A 23,364-nucleotide genomic window follows, 5' to 3' on the forward strand; every position below is an offset into this window, starting at 1 on the left:
TAGCTTCAGCTGCCTCTTTCTGGGCTTTACTATTTATACTTTGATGCCCAGTATGTTGGGAATTTTCAAAACCTTCCCCGGTCTCAATAAAAGACCCAGATAATGACGTGAACCAATCTGTCTGACCCCAAAGCGATGTTTGTTTGGCTTTGATACTTATTGTAGTTCGGAACCGTTGTGAAACAGTTTCCCATCAAAATTCAGACGCCTTCGCAAAACAGATTTTAAAATCTGTTGACAATCCTGTTTGTCATTCAGCCATCCTCCTCTCAGTCTTTAACGTTTTGAGAGTGTTCTGGGTGGGTTGGTCATTTTGTGGATTTGACTCTTTGGTATTTTCATCAATGTAAATTGGCTTTTATTGTGGACTGCCTAGTTTGTTATTTAACTATTCACCAATTTCCCTCTATAAAATCTTAATCTCAGTTGACAGAAAGTTGAATCTATTTTAACTTCCAACAGGGTAGTAAACACACCATGTACACACATAAAGAATTGCCTAGACCCTATTTACCAATTCAGCAGCTTAGTGTATGGACGCCTCAGTGGATATGCTCTTTATTGTCTGTAGACCATCCACTTCAATTGTGGGGATTATCCTCCCTTTCACAGTTAATAACAGAAACTGTAACATTTCCCTCTTAAGGTTCCTTCCATCAATATCCATTTAACAAATCCCTTTCAAAGCTTCTATTTACACATGTCTGGCCTGAAGCCCATTCAACTCTTTCTGGACAAGTATCTTCCTCAGGGGAAGCTTGAGGTGCAGCTTGCTGAGCAGAAGCAGAGGATAACAAAGTTGCCAGCACTTTTGAATATTCACATCCAAGTGGAATATTTTTAGAGTCTCAGCAGCTTCTACATCACGCACACATTGAGGGTGCTGCACGGTAAAATGTTCTATTTTAAACTATTTGCTGTGTCAGACGGAGTGCAGAGCAAACCCGGGATCTGAAAAAAGAAAAAAAAAATAGTACTCAGGCCGTAAAGGGAAAGACTGTTGTCTCTTTTAAAAGACAGGATGAAAATGTGCAGGTCTGTGTGATGATTCTGGATTCTGAAGCCTAGACAGTATCACAACGACAGCATGTTGAGCAGTTTAACTTAAACTACCTGATTGGTCAGAGATCAACAGGGCTGATATTTACCACCCTAGTTGCTATGCCAACACTTGTGGTAATTTCTTAATTCAGGCATGGGTACTTTATGTTCACAATGCTGATTTTGGGGCAGCCAGATGCACACTGTATATTGGCTCCCACAAGTCATAATGCTACAAGATGCTTCAGGAAATGATTGCTGCTTTGAGCATGCATGAGCACCATTGTCCACCATTTCCTCTTGAAATTCCCACTATCAATGTATCCCTGGGTGCAATGTCTGCCGTTTAAAGAATTCTGACAATATTCCATATGGTTCACAACATCTGGCATATATATATATATATATATTCCAGCACAAGAATCGAAACAGCCGTTTGAACAGCTTAGTTCTGTCTAACATATTATCCTGAGGTCAACAAGCTGTTTGAGGTTTATTCACAGAGCAGTCTGTTTGTTGCAAGGTGCATGAAATTGTAATCCAATAACTGGAAATGCTCATGGTGTTTGTTTGTGTGTGTGTTAGCACTGGTTCGGACTTAATCCCTCCCATGTCCCTCTCTCTTTTTGCCCCTCATTACTGTCTTATGATCATGAACTTGTCATTGACTCTCTGTCACACATTCTGAAGGTTTGCTATAAAGGCTCAACATACCATGCACACTAGTTAGTGGAGGACATCCAGTCCTGCTGTATCTATTGTGACCATGTGCAAACATTCCTGGCTCATGCCTGACTGACTATCTCTAAACTTCAGGGGCTCTTTCCGGGGTTCAGAGATACCAACCTGCTGAAGATGTTTCTGTGCTAATCAAACAGCTTGTGTTTAAATTTGACAATAATGTCCATAAATCGCTGGGTTGGTTTTCAATTGACTGAGTTCCTGAGGAAATGAGGGTGAGTACTTAAAAGGGATTGCAGTGAGTCTATAAGTAGCAGCTGTTAGATGTGGGAGAAGTGCTTTTTGTGACCTTAAGTTACTTAAGATATATTAATGTGCAGTATCAGACATTGAGAATATTTGTCCCTATTTGTGTAACAGTGTATATTTGTTAAATGAACTTTAATTAAATAGTGATGTTTGTGTTTTGAACCACCCAGGTAGCACTTGAGCCCTCACCTACATGTAGCAGTAAGACCTCGATGTTTGTATCATTAGGGGCTCTTTACTCATCTTAACTATACTGCACATTTATAGCTTTGTTGGAGAATTTTAATGGACAGATTGGGTCAAGTGATATCTTTATGTAATGCTTCACCAATTTTAGGACAGTAAAAATAGACTAATATTAAAGAAACAGCATGGCTGGGAAATAACGCAAATATTTACAAAAAACAGAAGAAGCATTTGAGATAAAAAAATGTTGTTTTTTTTAAAAATATATTATTGATTCATATTGATGATTAAATTATAACATTTAAACTATCCCATCTGTTTCCGAGACTGTATGTAAGATCTACATCCATGCTAGCAGCTCAGTGAGGCTGTAGACTCAGCAGTGATTTGAACTGAATGCTCACATCCGCATGCTAACAAAAAAGCTGCATGTAAATACTCTTGCAATAAAGTCTCATAGAAAGAGCGGATTCAGATATAGAAATAAACTGTATATTGTATGTTATGTTTATTTTGGGGAAGAGTACAATTTAAATAATCTGATCAAATAATAAAAACACGAGCAACTGTCTTATAGGCTCTTAATGACAATTCAGGCGTCTATAAGTTGCAAAATCAAGTTACGAAAGTGGCAACAATGCGGACATCACAACTCCTAGAGACATGCAAATAGTGTTGCTAAAATTGCATATATGGATCAACCAGTGTGAATTTGAAAACACCTCAAACTGAGCTTAAAGTCAGCTTTTCTTTCATAGTTATTATTATTATTATTTTTTTAAATAAATGTGATGCTGTACAGAGCCAACAGAACGGGGGATACTTTAAGGCAGACACTGAAGATGTCTCGCACTGAAGAAGTCAGATGAGCAGGGAAAACTTCACCTCATGTGGTTGTCATGCCTGCCTTTCTACTGCTATATTGTATATTTAAGAGCAACTGTAACGACCGAGTATTTCTGATTCTGATTCTGTCAATACAAACAAACAAACACTATATGCTCAGTAGGCTTTTTCCTGTTTTATCAAGCCAAAACCACAACAATTGTCATGTAAAGATAAGATAAGAATTGTATTACTCAGTTTTTTTGGAGTCACGTTTCAGGTTTTGCCGTGTGTCCTATTAAATGTAATCACAGCTACCTTTCCTCTAGCTGGGTAAACATGAAGCCTGCGTAGCTGTTGCCCATGTTTCATCAGTCAAGACTGTCAAAACAACAAGCAGTGTTGATCGCCACTATTAGTCCTTATGACAGACCATAACTGCTTCTCGGGTGATATATCAACCAATAAAATCTGCTTATGTGGTCACATGGTTGGTGCCTATAGATGAGCGTTTCATTATGTGTCCTTGTGCGTGTGGCTGCAGCTAATTCCATACACTGGAAACAACACAACACAGAGACACATGAGGGAACATTTCCTGCCTTAGAAGCTGTCTCCATGGCAATACAGCCAGAAGAGGGAGGGGGGGGGAGGGGGGGTGGAATTGCAGGAAAATGGTGCATATGCTCATGTTCTTTTTCCCACCTACACACTTTACCTACACATACATTCTTCTTTCAGGACTACGCCGCTGTAATTACCCTCTTTCGTTTTTCTCCTCTCTCACCTTGCACCCTTGATCATCTTGTCAGACAAGGTAGAAGCTCTAAGCCTCCCCCCCCCCCCCCCCCCCGGAACCATGAGACCATCATTATCCCCCCTCCATGCTCATTAGTGACAACAAGCTCCCCACATTACACAAGGTGTTAATATGCATGTCTTATCTTAAACACCTAGTTGGAGCATCACTCGTGCGAACAGTAAGTGATATTTTGGTCATGCCCCCCCCCCGCCGCCCCCAAAAGCCATTTGTCCATTATTTCCTCTCTAAACCTTGATTAGCGTCAGATTTCTCGTTAATTGTGTCATAAACGAGAAAACATGGCTGATTGGTTTGAGGTTCTGTAGTTTTAAAACAGGAGGTGATCAATTATTAATTCACACTTTGTGTTAGTCCCTAATATAAACCAGACTGTCCGCTCACGTTCTCATTTCTTTATGTGAAGAGAATAGTCCAAATCAATGTGATTGACGCACAAATGAAAAACAACAGTCTGTGGTTTGTTTCTAAATGTTTATGTAACATATGATAAGTGAAGAGAAATTATTAAGCCCCCTTGATGCTAGTTTCACGCACAAATTGATCACCTAGGATTTATGTCTCAGTCGAACAATTAAAACCCTTCCCTCAGTTTAAACTCAGTATGTGACATATCTCTACAGTATGCATGTGCTTCACAGCAAGTGCACCATTAAAACGAATCTCAGTGTATGAAAAATAGGTCTTAATTTATTGAATAACCTGCATAATTCAACTCACACCGGAACAGATAGAGACGTGCATATATAAAGCTTTTCTCTGTACTATTTGTGCACTAAGAACATGCTTTGTCCCCCATTTTTCCGGGAAATCTTCACAAAAACACAATTAAAGCACTGGCATGATTAACATTGGCATGAGGCAAGAGGGCTCAATTTCTACTGTGCGTTTCAAACACAGAGGCAATTCAAAGGGCTTAACAGAGGCACAGAAGGTGCTGCAATGATAATTTGATTTCAGTCAGAAACTAAAGCTAGAATAAAACCCAATGAAAATTGTAGTTTCTGTCGGAAAATAAATGCTGACGTCAGTGCAGTTTTAAGTTGCAAACAGCTAAAAAAAATAATCTAGAGACAGTGTTTTTTAACTAAGACTTGAAATTGCTTACACTTTGGGATATGCAGTCTTCTATCATTTCAAGAATGTCTCATTTCAAGGGATTGTTCTGCACCCTAAAGCAGGATGTCAGACACCTAAATACTGTTTGTGGAGCCACTAAAATGTATCTCTGCATCTATTTTCAAACTGTCTTTGTAGTAGTATTGTTTTTTTCTTTCTTAGAAGTCTTAGAGATTTGGACCAGAAAATATATGTCATGGTTCTTACTAGGCTGATTGTTAAAAAGGAAATGATGATTATGTGTGTTGTTTTTTTTTGCTACTGTCAGTAAGACCAACCTCTGAAATGTGTGGTTCTATTCTATTCAATTCTTGCATGACTTCACTTGACTTTCCTGCACTGAGTCCAAAGCCAGAAAATGTGTAAAACTTAAAATAAGAAAAAAAAAGAAAAACTCACACAGAAGGGTACAAAAAAATCCTCAGACAGCTGGGCAGGGCAGCTCTCAGCAAAGCCTACATGAGCAGAAATAAAATTGCTTGTTTGTTTGGGATTGTCAGCTGTGGATTGGTTGTTGTAGTAAGTATTATCGGCAGTATTACACATGTACAGGGGGATAAACTCCGATACACTGCAGTACCTATGTTTTTAATGTGTGCCCCAAAGCAGACCTATCTGTGTTTGGAACAAATGAAGGTCTGTGCTTCCCTTATGGCTCAGGCTTTGGCTGTTACAGATACTTGAAAGTGGGATCAAATTGTTGCTTTTTGGTAGTTTGGTTTTTGGTATCATGACAATAAGAAAATAAATAATATGTCCAGGTGTTACCAAATATCTTGCGGCTATGGGTTTTAATTTTAAAACGTTTTTGCATATTTGAAATAAAGAAAATTGTTTGTTCTGTTTTTATTGCCTTGAAGGTTTTTTTTGTATTATAGTGCATCATGTTTTAAAATTGTTTAACTGAGATCAAGCCTGAATGCAAACCTGACTGCATGCTTGAATTGACCTAAAGAACAAAACACTTCTACTTATTGTTACCTTTCCTGTAACTGGACCCATTTTAACAAATAATATCAATGCAAATGCAAATTTTCCTTGTGTTCTCTGTGTGCGTGTATGTTGGCAGTCGGCTCCATGTGCATGCTCACCTTTCTACAATCTCACTGACATCTGTCACCTTTCCCCGCAGGGTGCAGGTGGAATTCTACGTCAATGAAAACACCTTCAAGGAGAGGCTGAAGCTTTTCTTTATCAAAAACCAAAGGTCAAGTAAGTACAGCTGACGGGGAACATCACACCATTCTCCTCTGTTCCCATAACAGGTTAGAGGCTTGCTGCTACAGTAGAAGTGCTCAACGCTAAATGAACACATAAAAGCATAATGTAGGAAATTGCAGGCCGTGATGACGCATTTCCAATTTCTGTCTCAGATGGGGTTTCATTATTACATTTGCTGCCTCATTGTGAAAATCTGTTTATGGGTGATCCAGCAAAGGACTGAAGAGTATGGCTCATTAGCTAAGAAACAAGGCAGGGCTGCAGCGCTTTTCTCTAAAGGAGATGAGACTGGTAATGCAAACATATCTCGCGGTACTGCTCAGTGTTTTGGTTCATGTGTGTGGAAGCCTTTCATTTGCAACTATCTGTAAAAATGTACACCATGGGAACTCGATGTCATACGAGAATATGTTTGTGATATATCCACGGCACTGAGATTCCCTTCCCTTCATTCCCTTAACTTCTCATTGTTCACTGAGCCCACACAGTCTTTGACATAAAACGAGTCTAATGAGAATGTCACCCTTGGCTTTAGGGGCTCTTCTCTTCTATTCCATCGCAGTGCCATTTGTTTGTCCAGTTTCAAATCATTTTAACATCGATGCTGACTTCATCTGATGAGGTTGTGTCACCAGTGATTAGTGGCTCCAAAGTCTGATTGGACACAGGGAATACAACCAGCACCACCCTCTGGCTAGCCAGCATGTCTGCAGCCAAATTTTTGTTCTGCATATTTTAGTGTGTGTGCTTATCAGCATTGGCTTTCAGCTATTCAAACAGAAATTCCTGATTCCACAAATGTTTGTATCCCTCTTGGCTTTTTCTGTGCAATCCCATAACTCATTTATGTTGTTGTTTTTTTTTATTGTGCTTCTTCGTGTTAGGAGCCTACGAATGTGCTGGGTGTTGTTTTGTGTTAATCTTAGCGGATCTGAAATGTACGCGTCAGAAGAAATCAGATGTGACAGTTTGCCAGAGCAGCATGGAACTGCATCAGACACGCTTCAGGGCTTTGACAAACGGAAAGCCTCTTTAGGCCTTTAACAAACGGAATATAGTGCAACTTTAACAGCTGGAGTTAAAAAAATCTGAGATGTGTCTGCATCTATCGTCAGCAGGAGATTTGGATCACAGCAGGGTTGGACTTTTTTTTTTAAATTTATCCTTTTCTTAGACGGCTAATCTCGTTGAGAAACCGGGTCTCAATTTTAAGAGATATCTGACAAACATAGCAGCAAGACAACACAAAGTTGGAGACAGATGGTACAGTCATGCACTGATAAGTAGAGCTTCAATCTCATCAAAACAAGAATTCCAACTTAAAACCCTTGGATGGCAGACACGTGCCTGAAGGTGTGGGATAATTATCAGAGAGATCGTCTTCTGACCAAATCACCAGAGACCGAAACAGACTTCAACTGACACCCCCTCAAAAACTGACTTTTTTAGGCAATTAATTTGATAAATCTTTGTCGCTCCACAGGCCTGAGAATCCGCCTCTTCAACTTCTCACTGAAGATTCTCACCTGTGCCCTCTACATCCTGAGAGTCAGCCTGGACGACCCAGAGGAGCCCAACTACAAGCCCTGGTGAGAGTTAGACTCTGAATTTTCCAACCCAATTACCATTTATCCCCTATTTAAGATTCCTCGTCGTCTGTACAGTTGCCTGTTATTATATAATGTGTGGTGGAACATCTTCATTGCTATGAAATACTCATTTGACATCCTGGCCTCAGGTAAAATATGAATATTGAGAAACCTTTTTTTTATGCAGCACTTGTCTTTAATAGTTCATTACTTCTTATATTGTCTAACTTTTCTTCTTCTACTGATTTCAAACCATCCAGATGACTTGGGGAGAATTTTTTCCATGAGTATTTCCTCATTGGTCTGTTCATAGAGCAGTTATGTAAAAGATATCTTAGCAGTGGATGAATCTTATTTCATTTAGTCCTAATACTTAAAATGTATTCCAAACATCTAAGCCACTAACATTGCTTGTTGGTAAACATTGTCTTGGGATGGAGTTTTACAATCTGTTTAAAAGCAATTTTATTTGCTGACGATGACATATGAGCAACAAATATCACAGCTAAGTTGTTCCCTCTGTGCATTCTTGTGGAAGTTAAATCTTCCTCATAATGCTCACTGCCAGTGACTTGACTGAAAACACACGCTGAGTTTCTTTTTAATTAGCAGAAAACCAACTGATGGAAATCTTTCCCGCTGGGTATGTTTTCTAAAAAAAACATTCACACTCCTCTATTTTGTCACTGTTTTTCTACATAGTGCAATATGTGGGAACAACAGTTGGAGTAATACAACAGACTCGTCAAAAATCAACTGGTAAGTTTTGGTCTGTCTAAACGAAGTCTAATTTGAAGCTGTAGTGTGTTAATTTATCGGTTGCAACTGCATGCAGAGGCACTGGAGTGAGAGGAAACTTTCTCATGGTTTTCTTTTTTTTTTTTTTTTACAGGGAATTGATTTTCTGGGTTCACAGACGGGTTCCTGTATGGGCGATCCAGGTGAGAGTAAAGTGCACAGAAATCAAATCCAACTGCATGGACTGAAGTTCAATGCAGGTTTCAACCAAAACACACTCCTAGCAGTTTATAAGATAAAAGCATTGCAGAGCGGAGGAGCTCCTCTGCGATGGTTTAGCAGCCAGAGGCGATGAGTTTGCAGTTTCTCGGTTCATTAATCTCCCTCTCCCCTCTGCTCCAGGTGTCAGTGGCCTTAATCAGTTTCTTGGAGACCATGCTTATCACATATCTCAGCTACAAGGTGAGGAACCGGTCCACGGTGCACAGATTCTCTCTTTAATCTATGCCGATGTCTAACAGCAGTCTGATCACACTCTAGCACATCTCGTTTGTGCTCTCGTGTTGGTCGACAGTTAAAGTGCCGAGGTGACAATCGAATATCTATCTGGCCAGGACTTCAGACGCCAATTTTAGACTCAGACATCAAACTATCTGCCAATGAAACAAGTTACATGAACAGATTTGCAGGGATGGAATATGCAGATGGCTTTTTTGCATTTTGCATTTTTTTTTTACGGTATCTTGATTAGACGACCTACATTCAAAAAGCACCGCACAGTGTAACTGATAGAATACAACCCAATACACAAAGAGTCACACGAAACCTCTCTGATGCAGTGACAGCACCCTTTAGGTATTTCGCACTTTACAAAAATGCAGTTAAGTTTCTTAATGACATAATGCAAAGGTGTTTGTTTTCTGTGTACTCGTTATTTCTTAGCAATGAAGAGTTTAAAGAAAAGCAATCTTAAGTTTTCACCTGAGTGCTTTTCATTCAAAAATTCACACTTGATCACCTGTGGCATTCAGGAATATTGAACGTACCGACACCCCCACAGCTACTAAAGATCAAGCTGACATCTTTCCAGAGTCCAAGTACCACAAGTCTCAAATGAGGCTTTTCTTAGCTTGGAATTATCCCCTTTAGCTTTGTTGCCATGGGACTTTAAGTGTCTCTTTGATAGGTTGCCGAGCAGATTTCAGCCCCACTCCCTGTGGTGACCTTCTTAATTTTGAGCTGAGTTTAATTACTTGCTGTCTTTTTGTTGTTGTTGATTTTTTTTTGTTTCTTCCAGTTTGGTCTGTATCCAGGGACTTGTATTACAAATATTTTATGGGGAGCAAATGACATGTACCCTTGTAAATTGTGTTGGTGCCAGAAACTTTTCATATGATTGATAAGCTTTTTAAAAATCTCTATAACAGAATTGTCCACGGAGCTGCACCTTGTAAACTTGTAACATAACAATGAGTAAGGTCTTTTTACCTGCTCTTTTGTAATGTTAACAGACAAAGAGTAAGGTATTTTACCTGCTTCTTGTAAAGTGTCTCGAGATAACACTTGTTATGAGTTGACGCTATACAAATAAAAATTGATTGATTGATTGATTGATTGAAACTTTGCTGCGCTCTTTATCACTCACTGAGTTTGCAGTTGGCTACAATAATATTTTTAATGTGTTAAATTGCGATGCTATATTTTGTTCTAGAACTGTACTGCACTGTATTTTACCAGTGGCAAAGTGTCTCCTGTCCTGTCGACGATAAACTTTCGGTTGTTCAAATAAAAAAGCTTAGATGTCCTGTAAGGCCTTATTTGAAGATATAATTCAGCCTGTAATATTGCAATGCTTTAAATAAACTATAGTTAACATGTCTAAAGAAAACAGCAGAGTGCAGCCTTCATTGGAAGTGTAGCTATGGTGAAGAGATAATAGACAACAAAGGGTTATGGTTGTTAATTATCTTTCTGTTTAAACTGTTAGATGGTAACTAAGGATTATTAAAAGGCTGCACAAACAACAGAAACAGGTGGATGGAGTCTTTTTTCAACTGGACAGCTCTGGCCCTGTTTGAATAAGATCAAAGTAGCCTCTTTTTTTTAATAAGGGTTTATTACTCTTGGCTATTAGAATATAATAAGGACCTGAAACTAACAATGAACAATACTGTGTTCCTGTCTTGTTTTCTTGTCACAGCTGACTTCCTCGAACGGATTCATTAATTTTTTTTGCTTCACTTTCCTTTCAAGGGGAACATTTGGGAGCAGATTTTCCAAATATCCTTCATATTGGAGATGATCAATACAGTGCCATTCATAATCACAGTGAGTAATCCACTTAATCAATTGATCACTTCATCTGTCCTCATTTAGGCTTCAGGCAAAGTTTGTTCTGAGGAATCCAATGATCTAATTGAAGGCCTCAATGCCAAAATAACGTAATACCAGATTTAACATTTCACCACGATGTATCTATGGGTACAAATAAAGGAACCTGAACCTGAACCACCCAAATACTGCAAACTGACTGAAATGATCCTTTATTTCTCTGCAATGAAGATAATGATTTCTAATTGCATGTATTGTATATGAAATGATTTGTATTTCAATCTTACGTCTTCCATGTTTCCTTCCCCTCCCACCTAAAGATCTTCTGGGCTCCACTTAGAAACATTTTCGTCCCTGTGTTTCTAAACTGCTGGTTAGCCAAAGGCGCCCTGGAGAACATGATTGTAAGTATTCACATGAAGCTACTCTGCTATACAAACTAAAGCTCTATTGAAGTGAAGAGCAACACACAACACCTCTTTTTGTTTTCTTTTGAAGGCTTTTCAGGCACGTTTTTTTAAACTGTGGCGGCCATGTTGGAGGTCCTCAGCTCATTAATAAGAATGTGTCGATTTAGATTAGATGTACAAACAGAATTCAATTACACACTCTAAGTTCACTGTTTCTGGTTGGCTGACTTTTTGCAAACAAATCGTATTTCATTACTTTAGCAAAGAAGCCTTTTTCAGCCAGTGTTATTAGCCACATTAGTTTCAGTAACATTGTTAGCCTCCTGGCTAATTAGTTGGCTGTTAGAGCTATGCCGACCTTTTGCTGAAGTTAGTTGCCTCTAGGAGAGAAGATGAAATGTGATAAATGACACAGTTGACTGAAATAATGAATACAACTCAGGCTGGTTACTTTAAGGCCACACTAGTATGTTTCTTGTCTAGATAGCTATACAGCAAACTGGCTTTTGCTCCCATGCCTTCAGTTAATCTTCATCTCCACATTAGCTGCAGTGCCTGGGAGCTCGTGGTGCAACCGAAAACACAGTATTTTTGAAAGGAAAGCAAAACCCAGAGACAAGCCAGGGCAAAAGAAAAAAAGGTAGCAAATGCTGGCAAGACAAAATAGGACAAAGTGCTACAAAACGACATTGAAACTAAGCAGGGATAAAAAGGCCTGCTGCTCTGTGTTCTGGTGTTGTAGTATGAGTGCTGTCCAGGATTAACTGTGGCTGCAGAGTGACTGGTTCACAAAATACATAGGAATGAGATGATATCCAGCTGGCAGTGTAACGTGTGTTCTCTCACTGTGATTTAGAAGAGACCATGACAGAGTTAGAGCTTCATGCCAAGGCGGTAGATGGGCAGATGGTAGAATCTGATAGCGAACAGGCCAGCCCATGGAGAGAAGGCAGTGACAGTTTGGAGAGGCAGCAGAGGGAGGCGGTGACAGGCGAGAACATGCTAACAAGGTGCAAGTGAAAAATGAGTCGTGAGTGCCTACGATTCGCAACAGTAAAGCAGTGTAGGACAATACTAAACTTTCCTCATTCATACTGAGAAAATGTTTTATATAGTTAAAGAAAATCTATAGAAATAGACTGTTATTGCCTTTTCTTGCATTCCTATTGTATGTCTTCGTCCTCACTATTTTTACTGAGAACTTACAAATGTTATGTACAAATTGAAAATCCTGTTTCAATTCATGGTCACTCGTTTGAATACAGAGAAAAAAAAAAAAAAACAGTGTACGCCAAAAAAGGCCGATCAGTCAACTGTGATCTTAAAATCTCTTTCCCTACCTCCAGAATGATTTCCATCGAGCCATCCAGAGGACCCACTCTGCCATGTTCAACCAGGTGTTCATCCTCATTTGCACCTTACTGTGTCTGGTTTTCACGGGGTGAGTCAGTGCACTTCTTTTTCTTGCTGTTAGTCACAGAAATGAAACTCTGACCATGGAGGATCAGAAGCATGTACTGACCTTTGATGCAAAAGTGTTCACTTAGTAATACAGTGTCTCTCTCACTGTTGGCAATGTGCATACTGGACAAGGCAGAATAGTTGGAAGAAGCTATGTATGTTTTGAAGTGGAAGAGAAGTTATTCAACATTTCAGTGATCTGATATCAGTATCACAGTAGGGTTGCCAAAGGTGCACAGTTTCTCTGAAAGACTGAAATCTGACTAAAGAAGAAAAAAAGTAAAAGACTATGAAAAAGTCACAAAATGTAAAGTGTATGGCTTAGTTAATATTGGCTTAGTCAATATTATTTATATGTGCATATAATACTCTTTAAAGATCCTGGCACTTGCTTCGTTGAGTTTATACCTTTTGGCTAAAATAAAACTGTAAAAATGTACATTTTGCTATTAAACTGTTGGATATCAGGCCATGTGCTCTAAAATAGGCTACAAAAGGGAGGTTTAATGCAAATAAAATACAGCAGTTTAAATTGTTAAATGGATGATTTACAGATGATTTACCTTCTCCGTGCTTGATACCTCTTAAATGTACTTCAATCAAAGCTGACACTTCTATGGTTTTAGATCTTTGTCAGCCTCTGTGTGCCTTGGCCAGCACCAAACATCCTTCACTCCAATCTGTCCAGATAAACAACCTCATTCCCCTGTGCCTCTGGGTTTCATTAAATCTCCACCTTATCAATGAAAATGAATTAGCCCAAGTGGTGAGGTGAAACCAACTGAGCAATCAATAGTGTCACTTCAAATGACATACAGAGCAGGACCTTAAGCTGTATTGACTCTCGTACCCTTTGATCACAGGCAAATTGGACTTGCTATCCAGCCCCCCAGGCTCAACCATAACACTCAGACAGATTACACAATGAAGTATAGCTTTACATGTTTAATTTGAATTAGCCTGACCTGTAGGGGGTATGTCTTTGCACCTTCAAGACGCTTAATAATTGCTTCATTTTCTGCAGAGCCTGTGGGATCCAGCATCTAGAGAGAGCCGGGAAGCACCTGACTCTGTTTGACTCGTTTTATTTCTGCATCGTCACCTTCTCCACTGTGGGATACGGGGATGTAACGCCGCAAATTTGGCCTTCCCAGCTGCTGGTGGTCATTCTCATCTGTGTTGCTCTGGTTGTGCTCCCACTGCAGGTAGTGATTCTGGTTAACTCGTTTGTTTGTTTTTTTTCCATCAAACAGGAGAGATTGGTTCCAAAATGTGTCCTGTGTTATAATCAGAATTTTGTTGATGTTGAAAATCTATCCGACGTTCATCAGATATGATATGACATTTTCTTGCAGCTATCTTAGACTGACAGCAATTCAAGATCTGATATGGTGCTTACATCTCTGACATATTTGGCTGTCGAAAAAAGTTTGAAAATCTCACTCAGTATTCAGGCCGAGTCTTGCTGGCCCAGACGATCTGCGTGATAAATGAACCTATTTAATTGTGTAATTTATTTTGAAAGAGCACAAACAGGTTCATCATTTGAAATAGTGTTTACTGTCCCTGCAGAGCAAATTGGGTGAGAAATAGAAATCAACTCCTGCTGCAGGCAAACTAGAGCATCAGCAGTTTTCACTCCAGTGATTTTCGCCATCTGTGTCCAAACAACAAATCAATCTTGGTTTTTCGTTCTTGCTGTCTTGGCATCACAACAATGTTGTTTGTCATTGCTGTCAGTTTGAAGAACTTGCGTACCTTTGGATGGAGAGCCAAAAGTTAGGAGGAAACTACAGTCGCCACCGGGCGCAAACAGAGAAGCATGTGGTTTTGTGTGTCAGCTCGCTCAAGATTGATCTGCTGATGGATTTCCTAAACGAGTTCTACGCTCATCCCAGACTACAGGTATCAATCAACTGCATGACAGTGGCTGAATACTATTTCCTTATTTATACTTTTATTGTTTTGTTTTAGGGCTGTCAAACGATTACATTTAAAAAATTGTGATTAATCCCCAAATTTCTAGACCATGATTAATCGCATTTTTCACATTTAAAAATAAAGTTGTAAGGCTTTTATTTTGAAATTGTTTACATTTTAAGCTGAGAGCAATTACTTGCAGTTTGAATTCAACCCTGCTTTTATTTTGAAATACGTACGTATGAACCTTCTTGTAGATTGAAGGCTACCAAATAAAGGAACTTGCAGTGGTGTCGTTCTTTTCCATCACTGTGACTACAGGGAGACACTGCAGAGGCTTATCCGTGGTGCGCCTAAAGGGACCAAATACGTGTGATTGATTGCAATTTAAAAAAAAAACATTGCATTCATTTCAGACCTTAAACGCCATTAACTAGTTAATACTGACAGCTCAAATCTAAATGTATGTTTCAGTTCTTCAGGAAGTCGTTTGTTTAGTATTGCAGTTTAAAAACGATATTCATGAAAAATACAAGAAGTTGTTTTTTTCCAGAAGAGTTGTTAATTGTTAGTGACATTATATTTTCAAAGGTGCTACTATGATTGAAATAAAAATCATTTTTTATCACTTATATTACAGGACTACTATGTGGTGATCCTGTGTCCAACAGAGATAGACATTCAGGTTCGCAGAATCCTCCAAATCCCTCTTTGGTCCCAGAGGGTCATCTACCTTCAAGGATCTGCCCTCAAAGACCAGGACCTGATGAGGGCCAAGTGAGTGAAACATGCTGTATTTAAACCAACACGAATGCACAGAGAAAATGAAAAATGTATGCACATTGGTGCTTTCACATTGCATTTAAGCTTCTATGCTAGTTGTATCAGTGAGGATGTGACTGAAAGATGTATTTATATGAAATGATAGCCGCTTGTCGAGACGGTTGGTAGATGTAGCCTGCTTCGTCACTTCCGAATCCCATTAAAAGTGACATTACTTCAATTTGGAATGAACAGTTGAAGTTGTCAACTAGCAGATTCTTGAGTCCTTAGAGTGCAGATAGAGTATGATATACTTATGAGTCTACTTGGCTGCCCTCTGCTTGCACATTAGTGTAATGTGATGTCACTCTACAGAACACTGATCATGTGCTCGTATCATACATGGGCAGTAATAGAAAATGTGATTGGTCACATTTTAATTTGCTCGTCCTCCAACATTTTTCTAAATATTGCAGCTTTGCATTCTGGTCAACTTGTGATGTGAAACCAATAAAACGGGTATTTGTAAGTACATCTCTGCAGCACATGACGATGTGAAATCAACGTCATAAATCAGTCAGGGAGCCATCCTTTTATTAAAGAGCCCCTCTTCATGTTTATGTGTAGTTGTGCAGGTAATATGACAATTTCATGCACTGACGTGTAAAATAATTCATTAATTCAGGCAATGGTCTCTTAGATGCTTCAGCCGTGCTGTGCTAAAATAGTTTTTCATAACCATTTCATATTTTAGCTCTCTTCAAGTGTTCAGAACATGTGAGTTTCCTGTCATGAATGAAAGAGCTCTGCGCCTCAAGTGTTGCCAGAACCGCACTTTAATGTACAGCAGATATTTTATTTTCATGCTAGCACGCTTTTTAACTTTGTCAGCCATTGTCTCCGGAAATGAACGCTCATCCCCTCGTTAATTTTATGTTTGATTTAATTTATTTTTCACAGTCATCACCCTCTTATCCTGTCTCTCTGTCTGTCTTTCTTCCTTATTGCTTTCTAATTCTATTTCTCCATCAATCCAAAGGATGGACGACGCTGAAGCCTGCTTCATCCTCAGCAGCAGGAACGAGGTCGACCGCACTGCTGCTGTAAGTCACATCGACAGAAATTTGTCGAAGCAGCCGTGAAAATAAACTCTCTTTCAGTGATAATAATTTCCAAGGAGTAATTTCCCTTCACACTCTACGTCCTTAATAAATGAGAGAGTCCGGGGTATCTGCATTATGTCGTGACTCTCTTGAAATTGCTATTGAGTATTGAAAGCCAATTGAGCGGCTGAGGCAAACTTTATGGTCCGTAACATTTTGATTGCATTTACAAATAAGTCCCTGATTGAGTAAAATAAATTAATCTCTTCTTCCACAGGATCACCAGACTATTTTGAGGGCTTGGGCAGCGAAAGACTTCGCTCCAAACTGCCCTCTCTATGTCCAAATTCTCAAACCAGAAAATAAATTCCATGTTAAATTTGCAGGTAAGTGCAAGAAGAACACCTTCATAGAGAAATGCAGTTATACTGTCTTTGTGTTAACACTCACTATATATATATGCAATTTATCATTCCAATTAGATCATGTCGTATGTGAAGAGGAGTTCAAGTATGCCATGTTGGCGCTGAACTGTGTGTGTCCGGCCACGTCTACCTTAGTCACACTCCTGGTCCACACCTCCAGAGGACAGTGAGTACACCCTTATATTTTATATTTTACCATGACTGGGATTCATTCAAGCATATATGGATTGACAGTAAGATCCAGAGTCAGTGTGTCCTTTAGAGTTGTATGGGTTATTGGTATGGTTTCAGACCTTTCTTGCACTTGATGTATTAACATGTTTAAGCATTTAATTAAATCAAATAAAGTGTTTCTCCGATCAACGACAGGTTGAAATATGAGCATGGTATCATGGAAGAGTTTTAAAACTTGGGTAATGTTCTTAATCACTTTCTTGCTGGGAAGAATAAATCAATAGCACTTTAATAACTGTGAATTAGATATAAAGGTAGTGAAACAGGGGGAAAGAGTTTTTTCTGTTCAAAGAAGAACATCAAACGCTGGTTGGCAGGCTTAGTTTTTACGTGTTTGTTTTTCACATAAATACAAAAAAACATCCCTTCTAGGAAATATAAAACAAAATGTAGGGGGGCAGTGGAAATCTGTAATGTCTTAAAAGAACCACTGCCCCAAAAGCTAACAAAAACCAATACATTTGAATTTTGTTGTTCAGTAATTGTGATATAGTATATTCTTAAAGGTGTTTAATTTTGTATTTAAAAAAAGTTGGGCTGTCAGCGTAAACGTGTTAATTGTTATGTGATTAAAGTCAGAAAATTAACACATTGTTTTTATCTCATTAATCCGAGGCTTGTTTTCCCTCTCAGTGCACCGTAGTTAAACCACTGCAGTGATGAAAACGAATTAAACTGTTGCCCCTTTAAATGGCTCATTTCACTTTAAAAAAAAACTCCCAGTCAGCTCAGTTAAGAAGTGAAAAGTAATATCCACGTTGTGACAATAAACCTTTGACTTTTTTACCGTTACATTCCATTTTCAATAACTTTTCAATCTGTAGCAAGTTCCTTTTCCGATGGTTAAGTTAATGTCGTAGCCTTGCAGCTGCCAGAAATTCCTTAGTTTTCTTTCTAAATAAACACAGGTTTATAAGGAAGTAAGATACCCTTAGATTAAGACAGTACAAATTACAAAATAAAAGCATAACAAAATGTTTTGAAATACAAAATAATTGAACTTCAAACATATGATTAAAATTGCAATTAAACAAGAGTTACTATTGAAATTCAGCGATTAATCTCGATTAAACTACTAAACCGATTGACAACTATATTAAAAACCATGAAGCAGATGTAGGAACTAGTTCTGCGCAATTATGACCAATTTCATTATTATCACCATGTAAGCATTTTCAATAAACACACTGCAAAAGCTAGAATTTATCACAATAATGACAAACAAAACATATCATTTAAAGAAGCAATGATTAGTCTGTCACGTTAACATCTTACCTGTTGGATAGAGGCTTGAGTATGATGGCCATGCTTTCAAACAACGTTGATTCAGTCCGCGCTAGCTATCAGCTCTCCACAGATTGGTTGTTGCCACTTTAGTGAAGAAAGTAAAGCTTTTTGGATTTCTGTTATTGCACTTCGTATCATTATCCCAATATTGAAGAATGTTATTATCACACATCACATATTTTTCTCATACCATTCAGGCCGAGTAGGAACAAAGTGTTTGTTGTACCACCATGCTGTGTTCCCTGTTCTCTCTGTTAAGAGTATTTTGGCTTCAGATTCAGACGTACTGAACCGGTGTGAAAGTGGTGTCAAAAGGCCAAATTGGACATTTTGAAAAACGTTGGATCATTTCTTTTGATGTTTTTCGGGGCTATGAAGTAAAACGTTAAAGGACTGTGGTGCTAGTAACACTGGATAACACTGTTTGTCTTGATTTGTATCTTAACAGAAGAAGTAGAGCTCTTCTCCTTTAACTTTGACTTCATTGATCATTTCCCATGTGGATTTAAATCAATCAGTGACAGTTCTGCTTCCAGAAAAGCAAACTATGTTCTTTATGTGAAACGTAAACCTTTCTCACTTTCCCTGTTTTGGTAATGTGAAACTAGTTTTTGTGATTATTCATGTGGACAGCTTCAATCCAAGTAGATGGATGAATAATAAAAGATGACATATACTCCTGCTGCAGAGTTTATATTTGTTTTAATCTGCAGAACTGACTGTTGTACCGTCCCCACAGCACAAACATATCACTGTAAAGTCAGTAAACAACCCTGCTTCTTGTTTGGCTATGAATCCTCCTGTGATTTTGTATTCGCTGTAAGATTGAACTATATTTACCTTCACTACTTTCCACATCTGAAAGATAGCACATCCATTACATTTCCATATTTTGAATATGGACTGTCTCAGGGCATGAAGGTGACAGGAAAGGGGAATAGATGTCTTTATGGCAGGTGTTAATTTAATCATCATCACATTGATTAAAAGTAGTAGAGTACAGGAACTGCCTCAATAAACTGACCCTATAGCCTTTTGAATTCCCCCTCTTCTTCTTTTTATTCTTCTTTTCGCTTAATTTTATTCTTGAGTTCAGAATTCAGGAGGCTGGGGAGTAAAAGGTTATATAAGGTCATGAAATGTCTGACAGATGTATTAGTCTGTGGGGAAATAAGTTGCAAATAATGTCAAATTTAATTTAAACTGCATTCTTATATGATATCAAAAGACCTTTAAGTAATTTAGACAAGTTCAAGCAATATATTTTCCAGCCTAGCAGACAGGCGGCACCCCATGTGCGGAGACTATAAGCGGGCGGCTCGATTTCTAAGCGGGCGGCTCGATTTCAAGTCTGACTTAAGCTCTATTCCCGCATGTCATTCCCAAGCGGCATCCTCCGCTTTAATAGCCATTAAAAAGTGCCTGTATTGCAACAGACATCAGCATGTTTACAGCCTGGTATTAAAAAGGATATTGGTCTGACTAGTCATTGTCCTCTTGGGCACACACTGTACTACTTTTTATAACACATTTGTTGGAGTCATAGTTAATTGCGAGGCTGACCTGATTGACGGTGTAGCGGTTTTTCAGGAGGCTTAAAACCTGCTTCAGCTCTTCGCCTGTCATTAGGTTGTCTGAAAGTTAGGCTGAGACAGGATTTCCAGCATGGCGACCGCCATCGCGAGCCTCCAGAGCCCCCTGCAGTAATCTCTGGGTGACGTCACTCAGACTTTGTCCACTCTTATTTACAGTCTATGGTCATTCCTCAGATTCTCCCCAATTTCCTCCTCAATCCAGTGTCCTCTCAAATAAAGGCATAGAAGCCCCAAAACATATTGTTTAACAAAAAAATGTAATGTAAATATTTGAATGCATTATAAATTAAGTATTTTTGAAGTGATTTAAAATGACCTGAGGATAAGAATGGTTGGGGTTTCATACAGTAGACTGGGCCTTATTATATTTCTACAGTAGCCCAAAGCCATCAAATCAAACACAGAACAAGACTAGATATTACTTAAACCTAAACACTACTCCTTTTATGTTTTTGTTTCAGGGAGGGGCAGTTATCCCCAGAGCAGTGGCAGAGAACGTATGGGCGCTGCTCTGGCAACGAGGTCTACCACATCCGCTTGTGTGACAGCAAGTTTTTTGGAGAGTACGATGGAAAGAGCTTCACGTACGCCTCCTTTCATGCCCATAAGAAGTGAGTAGATCTCCTCCCTGCTGAATCTGGAAACATCTCTTCTGAACAAAAGCAGTGGAGCCGATTCCCATTTTGGAAAACTGCTTCTGTCCCCAGGTACGGTGTGTGTTTGATCGGCGTAAAGAGAGAAGACAACAAGAGCATCATGCTGAACCCCGGCCCCCGACACATCATGGCTGCTGCCGACACATGCTACTACATCAACATCACCAAGGAGGAGAACTCTGCCTTCATCTTCAAACAAGAGGAGAAGCACAACAAGGGGCTGCCAGTCACCGGCCTCTACGACGCCCCCTCTAGGCTGCCAGTGCACAGCATCATCGCCAGCATGGGTGAGACTGAGAGCCAGTGACAGCAAAGAACAAAGAGATGATGTGAAGATGTCTTACCTTAGCATGGAATACATAACACTTCATTAGGACATTTCTTAAAATGAACTTGAAACAGGAGACATTTTGGCTGTAGCAATGACTCCAAAAATCTACATAAACCACTTTCCTATTATACAATGCCTCCACATCACACATCCACATAAAAAAGAGAAAGTGGTTTCTCTTTTATTGGAGTTTATATACTTTTCATTTACACTTGAGGGTGGCTGCTGCCTTGCTGATGCTATATGCTTCTGCTGACTGTAATGCATGACTCTTTTTTTCTTTTCTTACATGCATATTTTGCTTTCTTGGCTGACATTACTGTGTTGTGCTTTTTCTTTGACCTGTAAAAGTTGATCAGGCCACGTCATATGGTAAGTTTGTGCATGAAGCGTCCCTTTTTTTCCACTAATTCATCAGTTTATTTGATGGAGTACAATATTCCCATTTGATCCTGTATCGTACTCTGTACAAGACTCAATGATAGTACATGGATGTTTGACTAACACTTGATTTAATTCAGTATTCAGATTATTGTTTTTACAAGCTAAAAATTCAATTTTTTGCAGAAAAGATGATACATGTAATATACATATATCATATTTCTGATAATGCTGATATATGTGTGAGCGTATATAATGCATTACATTACATACAGACAACATGTTGTATGTTAAGGACATCTTTGTTGACACTCACACGATGTCAGTACAGCTTGCTTGCCTTGTTGCGGTAGCTTTGAGAGTACACTTACACTGATGGATGATTCAGAAAGTAATACATTCTCTCTCAAGGTCACACTAAGCTGAGCTAAAGGGGGCGGTTGCTGAACAAGCTAAACATGGACCTTATCAATAAACATTCAACTTGAAAAAGTGCACCAGGACAAAAGTGTTTACTGAGATAAAATAGTCCCGAGTTCAATATGGTATCGTGATTCTAGACCTGTGGACACGTAATAATAAAAGTGCTGCACATGCTATTTCTAACTGCATCTCACACAGTATCCGAATATGATTTTTCAGGAACTGTAGCCATCGATCTCCAGAACCCAGATCCGCCGGAGGAAAGCGGCAAACTGACCTTGCCTACAGAGAACGGAGCGGGAAGCCGCAGACCGAGCATCGCACCTGTCCTGGAGATCGCAGACTCCTCCGCCATTCTACCCTGCGACCTCCTCAGCGACCAATCAGAAGACGAGACCAATCAATCAGACGAGGAGGGCTCTGTGGGCTCAGAGTAAGTAATGACACAAAGGTTAAATTGCGAGAGAAAAAAAAGCAGCTTGGACAGTGATTGACCCACACAGATTTGTTGGCTTTATCGTGCACATTAGGTCGGTCCTGCAGTATGTGAAATGTTCTCATAGTGCGAGCGAACTGGACCATATACTTGATTGATATCACCAATACTCCTCCTTGTCATGTCTCAGTGGTTGAGAGATGGATGGGTTTAGAATAGGCGTGTAATCTGTGTGTCATAGTGCTTTAAGGAGCAGTAATGGCAGTGATGGATGTGTGTGTCATGACAGGAAGGTCAGCACTTTCCCTCCTGAGTGAAGCTGCTGTTGTGTGTCCTTACCACGCTCCTCACACCTCAAAGCCAATCCATCAGTTCAGTGGACTAGACAGATAGCCGCCATTAAATCGGCTCAAGTAGTCAGAGGAATCAGCTTATCTCAGCTGCTTTCTTCTTCTTTTTGTCCTCTTTGTATATGTTTACATCAAATGGAGAAGCTCTGGGAAACATAGCTTGTGCCTCTAACTCTGCATGTCTTTTTCTGTTAGACCCAGACACAACATGTTCCTCCTAACCTCTGAGACTCTATTGCTGCCCCCCATGATACCTGGGTAGCTGTCAGACACAGTTACACTGGGTTAGATGAAGAAATCACAGAATAGCCTAAGGTCCCACAGTGCCACCATGTGGTGTCAGGTTATAAATGCACCCATTAACAAAGAAAGAGATTCTGTGTTATTCGTGAGGGGTTAAGGTAATTGAAGCCAGCCAGAGGACACCACCAAATTGAAACACTTGTTTCTAAACAAAATGAGACGTGATTAAAACTAAGGAGACTACAACCCCTTATGAACGAGGACGCAGTCTGAGATCCTCTGGCAGAGCTCTACGGGCTGGTCCAAGGTCCAGGCTGAAAGCTAAAGGGGACAGGTCTTTGAAACAGTGTCGGAGGAGATCAGACTTGCAGAGTCGTTGTCCTCGTTTAAAGACATTCTTTTAACAAAAAGCCTGTTGTGAAGCACTTTGTTACCTGTATTGAAAAGTGCTTTACGAATAGATTATTTTTTATTATCGTTAGTACAA

General features: G+C 39.3%; 1 protein-coding gene across 10 annotated transcripts in view; it reads left to right on the forward strand.

Annotated features, from left to right (window-relative positions):
• Positions 1-23,364, forward strand: part of kcnt1b (potassium sodium-activated channel subfamily T member 1b) — a 68,967-nt gene that overhangs the window by 30,781 nt on the left and 14,822 nt on the right. For 7 of the 10 annotated variants that reach the window (XR_009673117.1, XM_061038418.1, XM_061038423.1 and 4 more), the window contains exons 3-20: positions 6,114-6,193; positions 7,686-7,791; positions 8,494-8,550; positions 8,684-8,732; positions 8,932-8,991; positions 10,783-10,857; positions 11,181-11,264; positions 12,617-12,711; positions 13,756-13,936; positions 14,472-14,636; positions 15,292-15,428; positions 16,453-16,516; positions 16,794-16,902; positions 16,999-17,107; positions 20,519-20,668; positions 20,765-21,000; positions 21,396-21,416; positions 22,068-22,281. Coding sequence is in view for 9 of the 10 variants with exons in the window: in XM_061038418.1 (XP_060894401.1) it covers positions 6,114-6,193; positions 7,686-7,791; positions 8,494-8,550; positions 8,684-8,732; positions 8,932-8,991; positions 10,783-10,857; positions 11,181-11,264; positions 12,617-12,711; positions 13,756-13,936; positions 14,472-14,636; positions 15,292-15,428; positions 16,453-16,516; positions 16,794-16,902; positions 16,999-17,107; positions 20,519-20,668; positions 20,765-21,000; positions 21,396-21,416; positions 22,068-22,281 (1,992 nt within the window). In the remaining variant the exon portion in view is untranslated. The remainder of the gene's footprint in view (positions 1-6,113; positions 6,194-7,685; positions 7,792-8,493; positions 8,551-8,683; positions 8,733-8,931; positions 8,992-10,782; positions 10,858-11,180; positions 11,265-12,616; positions 12,712-13,755; positions 13,937-14,471; positions 14,637-15,291; positions 15,429-16,452; positions 16,517-16,793; positions 16,903-16,998; positions 17,108-20,518; positions 20,669-20,764; positions 21,001-21,395; positions 21,417-22,067; positions 22,282-23,364) is intronic. The other 3 variants (XM_061038419.1, XM_061038422.1, XM_061038426.1) reach the window with 1 other exon arrangement.

The sequence above is a fragment of the Labrus mixtus genome, chromosome 5 (assembly GCF_963584025.1).
Source record: "Labrus mixtus chromosome 5, fLabMix1.1, whole genome shotgun sequence".
Taxonomy (NCBI): domain Eukaryota; kingdom Metazoa; phylum Chordata; class Actinopteri; order Labriformes; family Labridae; genus Labrus; species Labrus mixtus.